The 9,348-nt window shown below is 32.4% G+C and overlaps 1 protein-coding gene across 1 annotated transcript; it reads left to right on the top strand.

Moving 5' to 3' along the window:
• On the top strand, positions 1–7,718 carry LOC111312302 (uncharacterized). The gene is made up of 10 exons (XM_022912449.2): positions 1–261; positions 1,441–1,697; positions 2,585–2,618; positions 2,757–2,893; positions 4,170–4,236; positions 4,812–4,911; positions 5,647–5,810; positions 6,443–6,489; positions 6,564–6,614; positions 6,967–7,718. The coding sequence occupies exons 1-10, from the start codon at positions 189–191 to the stop codon at positions 7,357–7,359; spliced, it is 1,323 nt and encodes a 440-aa protein (XP_022768184.1). The 5' UTR covers positions 1–188; the 3' UTR covers positions 7,360–7,718.
• Positions 7,719–9,348: the final 1,630 nt, after the last annotated feature.

Here is a 9,348-nt window from a genome sequence, read left to right as displayed (position 1 = left end):
GAAGAATCCCATCCTAATCTGGTTGCAAGAAAAGAATAGCGGCAGCCCGGCATCTAACGACACCAATTGTCTGCCGTTTTCAATTTCTTCTCAAAGAAGTTGTTGCACTTAGAATTGAAGTCCCCAACTCTCGTGAGGAAAAAACAAAGAAAGAAGAGACTGTTTAAAAGCTCTCTTTGCAAAATTCGATGGGTAAATTAAAGACCGATTCTCCCCTCTCTCGTCGCATTGTTCGCTCCTTCTTAGATTTCATCAGCTCCGGTACTCGCTCTCTCTCTCTCTCTCCTCTGGTTTTATTCTGTAATTTCTTATTTTTTATCTTTCAATTAGGTTAACTTTGCGTTTATCACTGATTTCTTCTCCTTTTTTTCTTTTTTTGTTTGCTTTATTTTTAAAGTGATCATTTTTTATTGTTCTTGATTATGCTATGATGCAAATGCGAAATTAGCTCGTTTGCTGATTGATTTTCGATCTTGGAAAGCAAAATTAGGTCATTCTTGTTGGAAAATAGGTTGTGTACCAATCTATGAAATGCAAATTCCGAGTTGGGACTAAAACTTGCTTAGTTTCATGGAATGTGGTAGGTTGAAAAGAAAATGAGGTGTAAGAATGATGAGTGTGGCCGTCCACAATTCAATATGGGCAGAAATGTTTAGTGGGATTATCTGCTTTTTACGTTTCAATGAATCATGTATGATAAGACTTCAAAGGTGCGGCATAAGCTTAGGAATGATTCCATTGGAGAATGTCTCTAGAATGCTTAGGTATTATTATAGGATTTGACTGATCTTTAAATTATCAGCAAAAAAATGATGTAAACATTATTTTATCCTAAGAGCTGCTACAGAGTGTCTAAAACAATGGAACTGATGCTGTTTTTTGTTTTATCTTGTTAACAAGTTGCGTTGTCTTAGGATGCAACCTCATTGGGTAGTAAGAAAAACAAGTGGAATTGGTGTTTGCGTGCATCCTGTTTGAGATTAATTGTTGATGGGTACTTTTGAAATGCATGACTAGTATCATGTTTGTTAAGTTGCTAAATTTTAAGATCATTGATGTCATCAAATTATGTTTGTTGCTTGCACCCTCGATTATATAAAGTTTCCCCTTTTCTTTTCATCTCTCATTTATTTATTGTTTGGGGGGTGAGATGGGGGAGGGCTTGGGGACTGTGAAATGTTGAGGGGGGGGGTGTCCTGAGTTGATTTAAGGGTTGCTTTAGCATATGCTAAATATGCTTCTAGATCTCTTTGTTGTTTAGTTTGCCTGTTACTATTACTAATTCCTGTAGGGCAAGGAATCTTTTTCACCATGAAACATTTATATTTTCTCTGTTGCCTAAAGACTTTTCTGCCATTTCTCTATGACATACTTTTTGATTTACTGTGTTTGCTCAACTTGTTAAATTGTTTTCTAATCACTTCTGTTTTCTGTAAATAGTTGAACCTGCTCCAGGGGTTGATCTTGAAGGCCTTGAAGTTGCCAGGGAATGTTTGACAGAAGTGTTTAAACTTGACTCAGCTTCTATAAATGATGTAAAACCTGATGTATTAGTTGACATATTCAGTTCATTGGAAGCATGTGAAGATCAGAAAATTAAATCAGATTCAAGTCACAGGGGAACTTCTGAGAGTGCTCCCGGTTCATCATCTTTCCATGATGTCAGAAGTGCTAATTCCTTGGAGGCATCAAAACCGGTACTTTTTCCACCTTTTTTTTTTAAGTTTATTCAACGTATATTTGGCTTTAGGATTTAACTTAAATGTGATGTATGCCATCTAAAATTTAATATGGAGAATTTTCTCTGTAAATGGATCTATTTCCTTATCATTAAATGGATGTCGTTGTAGTGGTTTTCTGTCAAGGACATCTTTTAGGAAATAGTGGGGTCTGATTCAATCTCACATCAAATTTTGGATGCAAATAGTTATAGTGAGTTGATGTTTGATAAAAGTAAAAGAAAGGATCTGGTTGGGTAAAAAGAGAATGTGTAATGTGTATTGAAGCTTGCATAGAGTCATTTTATAATGGAATTGTTATTGTTACTGCTAATGCTCTACCTAATATTGCAACAACAAATTACATTTAGAATTTTATCTTGCAAGAGTAATTATTAAGCCTTAATATTCCAACTGCTCATTTTTTAATTCCTTGCCTCTAACAAATATAAAACGTAATCTGTAGGCATTATTTGCTTTCTTGAATTTAATTTCCATTGTTTTTGCTATACTTTTTCTCCAATTGTTCTCTCTACTTTATATTAGCATTTTATTTAATGAGGCAAGTTAAAAAGACCAAAAAAAAGGGAGAAAATATTCAAATTATTTGCTTCTTATGAATGAGGACCCATATCTGAGAACTGAACGGAAGATTTTATGATAGCATACATACTTGTCTGTATAATATTGTATCGAATTATCAAGATATTTAGCTACAAGTTTTAAAAGTTCACATGACATTCTGGAGGCATTCATGATATTGCGACATTACTCTTGTAGCACTTGTTTTGTTTCTTTCCATGTTCTTGGACTTTTTTTGTCTAGTTCTTTCTAATGCAACTAGTGCCTTGATTTTACTGAATTAGGGGGATAATTGGACAAGAGAAGCTCAGTCTGCGGGTAAGACTTGTTATGTTGATAATCTCACATTTTGGACTTTTCAATAATAGGGTAGAAATAGTTTTACTTCTGTGTTGTATATTTCAATGCTTTAGGTTATACAAAATAATTCTAATTTGACACCAGTCTAACCTGCAGGGGTCTCTAAGGATGAACTATTTGGGCAATTCTTTGCTGCACTAGAGAAAATTCACTACTTTAGGGCCATGCCTGATGGGAATGATGATCCTGCCCAACTGGATAAAGCTACTCGTTTATTTCAAGATGCTCTAAATGTATGTTTTGCTCTATTGTATATTAAACCTGTTGCACTGGATGAATTGTGAATTGGCACTAGTTGATGGTTCTTGTTGCTTAAATTAATTGTTACAAGGTGATGGTTCTTGTTGAGATATCTTCAGATTTGCCTTGTGGATTCTGTTTTACTGTTAGATTGTACACATTCAATTTGAATTAGTTTCTTCATAGTGTATCCATGATTAAACTACATCATTATACCCAGAAAGTAAATTAGCTGAATTACGTGGGGAAGGTCATTTAAGATTATTTTCTGGTAGTCAGTGTTAGTTTGTTGACTGCAGGACAATCAGAAAGGGAGATTCTCTGTCCTGAAAATTAAATAGCTGAATTACTTGAGGTCACGCATTAAACAATTAAAGTTCTGGTCTGTCCTTGTAGAGACTTTGACTGAAAGTCAGCATGTAAGGAAATTCTGCAAAGGAGTCTTTTTCATGAGTAAAGTACTGGCATTGAAAGATAGGCCAAGGAGATGGGGTATAATGATCATGAATGTTTCAACGAGGATGGATTTATGCATCACTAATGATCTTTTTTCCTAAATTAAGCGATTTAATATGAGAATCTGTGATGGATTTCTTCTGGTTATTTTATTAGGAACCAACCTTTATTTCCTCTTCTGGAATAATGTAACATGCCCCTTTGCATGACTAGCTACAGCTTCAGTTATGTCTTATATTGGAGAAATGTATTAATGTTTTCATCTTACCATCATATAGATATGTGGCTTGCGAATCTGAAAGAGTGAAATTCCAATTTCTAGGTTGAAGTTCCTGTGTAATAAGCATCCTTGACCAAGTGGCTTAGATGGGGAGGTAAGTTAGTGAGTTAACCATAAAATCATGGTAATGACTGATGGGATTGGAGAACTATGTTACGAGTTGCAATTTTGTCAGTTGCATGTTATCCACCTGAGTTTAAGTGCATGTGTCATCTTTGAGGTTTTGCTGTGTAGAAAATGTGAGTACGAGGAAGGATATAAATGCTGTTTGGATTCTCAATATCTTTTCCTTTTAAGTGCTTTGAAGTAGTTAGGAATCTGCGATCCTCCAGTGATGGTATCAAAGTCCAACTTGTTTTCACATCATTAAATCAGGAGAGTTTGGGACTAGATCTTTTTAATTATATTCTCATTCAGTTTAGATAATTTTTTTGGCTAATTATGGTTATTGTCATATTTGATTTTTACTTTCTAAAGATATCAGATAGCTTCTGTTGTGCCTTTATTAATGTCTTAATTATCTGTCACATCAGGAGATGGAAAGATCTCAATGTCAGGCATTTGACCATAAAAACCTGGCTGAGACATTCAAATGTCAAGGTAATAAAATAGTTGTGTGCCTTTTGTTTTGTTTGCTGTTAGTGCTTTAAATGTGTAACCTTTAATTTCACATGTTCGTTATTTGAAGACTTTGAGAAAGTTTTGTTCATTTCTTTGTTTGTCTAATATGTGTGTGTTTTATTTGTTGATTTGTTAATAGTCTTGAAATGGAGGTTGTAAAAGCAGACCCAAACGAACAACTTGCTCGAAACCCAAACCGTCCAATACGATTTTTTGCTAAAAATGTCAATGACTTGATTCTAAAAGCGATCCAACCTAAGTTGATTCTAAAATTTAACAATCAAAACCTGAGGTCACTCGAAGTATTCAATACCTGAAACTACCCAAGTGACCACCTTATCATGATTTCTCTTTGTCTCTCTCTCTCTCTCTATATATATATATATATATATATATTTAAATAAATCTTTTTTCGAAGAATTATTGTATGAGAATTGTTGATATGATGACCATAAATTCTGTTGGTATCTTTGTAGCATGATTTTGAGAATATCTTGCAGTTTTCATTTTCTCTCTAAATGCTGCTCTCTTGTTTATATTGTCTTTGCTTTCAGGTAACAGGGCCATGCAGTCAAAGCTGTACTCTGATGCGATAGAGCTGTATTCTATTGCTGTTTCTCTTTGCGATGATAATGCAGTTTATTATTGTAATAGGTGCTGCATTAAATTGTGCATGCTGATAATTTGATATATATATATATATATATATATATGTATGTATGTATGTATACAGACACACACACACACACATATATACATATGTATGAGTGGTCCAGTTACTCCAGTATAAGTGTTAAATGCTTTTTTGACCCTTGGATCAAAGTAGCTAAGATTTAAAATATTTATTTTGATCCAAATCCAATGGTAGAAAAAGAGTGTAACTTTTACACTAGTGTAAGTGGATCCCCCCCCCCCCTCATATTTAATTGTTAAGTGTGTATATATATATGGTCTAATCATATTTAATTGTTAAGTGTTACATGAGTTTTTTTTTTTGTTAAAGGAAGTATAATGATTGCAATGCATGGGTTTTTGGGCAATATTATTAGACTGATTGACAGTTAATTTTTTCTTACCAAAAGATGGGAGAGTCCTTAATCCTGCTATGCCACATTATTCATGCACTATTAGGTCATCCTGTCGGTGTCATTGAACACTGTAAAAGCTTTTAGCCTTTGACTTTTAGAAATAGTAAACTTGTCTTTTCTGTTCATCATGTCTTGATAATATCAGGATTTAAAAGTTTTTATTCTTGTTTATGTTTGGTTTCTAGTAATTTTTGGAGATATACTTATTTATTTTATTTGATTGCGGCAAGTTTTGACTTTTTTAGATGTTTTTCTCTGTGAAACTGTAATGTCTAATTGAATCATGATGTATGTTTATCAGGGCAGCTGCTTACACTCAAATTCACAATTATAATGAAGCCATTAGAGACTGTCTTAAATCCATCGAAATTGACCCCAATTACAGCAAGGCATACAGTCGTCTTGGCTTAGCATATTATGCTCAAGGCAGCTATGCTGATGCGATTGGGAAAGGATTTAAGAAAGGTTGGTGGGAAATTATTTCTGAGCTATACACCGTGTTACTATTGTACTGAGAAACAAGGGCAGCAGGATTCAATTTTTTTCTCTAGCCATGTAATTTTCAGCTATTGTGATACTTTGCATCATTGTATTTGCTTTGCGTGAGTCCATGGTCTTATTTATTTGTGTAGTTTGTGAATTTAAGCTCTTTCTGTCTCTCTATTGGAAGATGCAATTTACGGTATTCTACAGAACCTGAATTATGGTATACTGACCAATTTCCATGATTAGTTTTGTGCTTTAGAAATTAGTTAATTGATTTTGGATCTTGCATTGTAGAAGCTGATATTCCATCCATGCAAAAGTTGAGACAATTTTGCTTCATTTTTATTAGCCACAATCTTGATTTTATTGTGTGTAGCTTTTATCTTTGTTTATGGACACATCCAAATATAGAATATCATTTATGAGTTTTCATTTGATGGCTCTTAGTATGGATTATTTTCCTTCACAGTTAAAGAAAACTCCCACATTTTCTTTAGTCCTGTTATTTTCTTTGATCATAAAATAACTAATGATGTTGATCATAAAACAAAGATATTCTTTATGCTGTCAAACAAGTAGTTTCTACCTTTTTTTTTATTTAACTTGTGCAGCCTTGCAATTGGATCCAAACAATGAATCTGTGAAAGAAAATATTCGGGTAGGTTTTAATGTTCTATTTCTTACATTGTTGTTGTGGTGTTGTTGTTTTAACATTCTGATTATGATATACAGGTGGCCGAGCAGAAATTGAAAGATGAGCAGCAGAGTGCAGGACGGGATCAGGTAATATGAACTTTTAGTCTTTTTTTGAAACGTGATTATAGGTGTTTAATATTCAAAAAGTTGGTACGTAGTAATTAACACTCCCATAATAGCCATCACCAGTTATACCACCTTACAATTTGATATCAAAAGAGAGGATACGACTGTCTCAAACCTGTTCCCCTTGAAAATGGGACCCATTTTGTTTGCTATTCATTTGTTCTAAAAAATATTTGCTATTTGAATGTTCTTTTCTAATGATTTCTTGTGTTTCTGCATTTATATCAATCTCCCTTCCCTTTCTAAAGAGATCTTATTGTAATTTTCTCCGTAATGTCTCATTTTCTGTCCATGTTTTAATCTCATCATGCAGAGTGCTAGTTCAAGTCAAAACAATCAGGGATCTAGTAACCAGTCAACTGGGTCAAGGAGTCATGGTGCATCACCTCCATTTACAATGCCTTTTGACAGTAGTGCCCTTCCCACCGATTTTGCGAGCGTGCTTATGAATATGGCAGCGAGTGCATATCAGGGACAGCCGTCTCAAAACAGGCAGGGGGAAGACATCAACATGAGTGGATCAGAAGAACCTGGAATAAGACTAGGTGGGAACATCAACTTGAATTTTGGTGATCAAATGCAAATGCAAATGCAAATACCAGAGGAGTTAACCGGAGCTTTCAGATCTGTGATGGACATGTTCTCAGGTACATCATCACCTCATGGAAACACTCAAGACACAAATGGAAGATCAGCTTCAAACTAAACGATTGTACAAACAAACATATATCACTGTCTTTAGTTTTAATGGGTTATGCTTTCAGTTTTAACCATTCTCATCGAGTTACGGACAATATCCTTAGTGTTGAGACAAATAAAATAACTGAGATATCCAATTTTTTCTTCTTTTAAAGAAAGTATAAATACCAAATCACCGATTTTGTAATTCGTCAAAAAATGATCAAGGTAATCAGGTAAGGTGATTTTGTTCAGATGTTCCTATCAGTGAGTCATTTAGGGTATGTCTTTCCTAGATGATAGGAACTTGGAAGGCATTAACACGAACACATTTGTTCATCAGCCACCCTGCCTAATATTAATAATGCTACTTTTCTACGGTTTGAATGAGTATGTTTCTTAATGCATTAGATTTCCTTCTTTGCAAGTAATTAACTTTTATTTTTTACGATATTTTAGCTGAAGACCGAATAATTGATAAATTCAAATGGATGATGAAAAAAAGAAAGTAAGAATGTTTTTCTTTATCCATATAATAAGTTCTACAATTTTTTTTTTTTTGTTCTATCCAAGGATTTTATTAAATGGTTGATGTATGCTTTCTTTTATTTGAAAAGTTGAATTGAAATCTTCCCTTCTTAATTAAAAAAAAAAAAGGTTATTTTCTTTATTTGTTATATCTAACCGAATCTGTGATTAGGTATCAGAGATCCACTTCAAAGTTCAAGCCCTAATTTTTTGTTCACCAAATCCTCTCCCTTCCCCTATCTTCCGCATGAATAGGTTTGGGCAATCTTATTCCATACTTATTTTCGGGTCAAGGATGCGACTTCAACATCGATGTTTCTTTCTCAAAATCAATTCAAAACAAAGTTAATTTCTTCTCTTATATCAATATAAATTATGGTTTTTATCTATTGAAAAAGAAAAAAAAATGTAACATGAATATTTCAAAATTACTAAATAGATAATTTTTATGATGATACTAAATAGTAAATATCTAGAAATTTATCTTTTAATTGTATTTTGTTAGAAAAAATTAAACAAACAAAACAAATTTTAAATAATCAAACAAAAAAACTATCTAAATTCACCATCTTCTCGTGACCACTAAACCCTAATATCATGAGCAATTTTATCAAACCCTTCAAACTTGAAAGGATAAAGTTGCCGTGGATCTAGGGTTCAAGTTTTGGGTCATACATATCAAATATTCCTCACATTTCTCTTCCAAGAAGATTAAAAGGTAACAATTAACAGTGACGTATTTAAAAACATTTAATTATCTTTGACATTCCGAATAATTTTCACTAAAATTTATACAAAATGATGACATCTTACAAAAAAAAAATGTTATTTTTTATGACCTGACCTACAAAACAAGGAAAGTCAAATTGCTATCACAAATACAACAATCGCTATCAAGACATTGTTTATCTTATAGCAATGTAAGTTTGAAGTCGCAGTAAACAATATTCTTTTGTATATAAAATATAATAATTACTTCAAAATATCTTTTCTGCGTTTTAGATTAGATAACCAACTAAGGTACATATGCCTTCTAGACTTCGTAGAAATTTCCATTGCCAATATCGCTGACAATAACTTGTCAATAAATATAAAGGGATAATTTTTATATTTCAATGAAAAATATATTCAACGCAGTCTACCATGACCATCCATTCAAACACAATGTTCGGAGGTTTTTTTTTTTTTTTTTTTTTAAATACCCATAATTTATGGATCACATTAATCTAACTAAGTTTATAGATTAAAATTATATTTGATACATAAAATAATATATAGAAAAAAAATAATTATATTATATTATATTTAATTTATATTTTAAAAAATGGTAAAATTATAAAAATAATTAATTATTATAGGATGATTCAATTTTCTTCAAATGAAAATGATTATTTTTAATTTTTAAGATTGAATTTATATATTTCATTATACTTTTAAAAATTATATCAATAATTTAAATTATATAAATTTTGAGAAAAATAATTTTGAT

Source organism: Durio zibethinus, chromosome 1 (genome assembly GCF_047325235.1).
Source record: "Durio zibethinus cultivar Kanyao isolate XHJ-2024 chromosome 1, ASM4732523v1, whole genome shotgun sequence".
NCBI lineage: Eukaryota > Viridiplantae > Streptophyta > Magnoliopsida > Malvales > Malvaceae > Durio > Durio zibethinus.
Note: the sequence above shows the minus strand (reverse complement) of the source record. Positions and strands in the feature narration are given on the sequence as shown.

Bases quoted from the DNA above. Each gene is read 5' to 3' on its own strand.
- LOC111312302 (XM_022912449.2), top strand. From the start codon at position 189: ATGGGTAAATTAAAGACCGATTCTCCCCTCTCTCGTCGCATTGTTCGC. The intron at 262-1,440 runs GTACTCGCTCTC...TTCTGTAAATAG, and splicing joins CTTAGATTTCATCAGCTCCG to TTGAACCTGCTCCAGGGGTT. The intron at 1,698-2,584 runs GTACTTTTTCCA...TTACTGAATTAG, and splicing joins CCTTGGAGGCATCAAAACCG to GGGGATAATTGGACAAGAGA.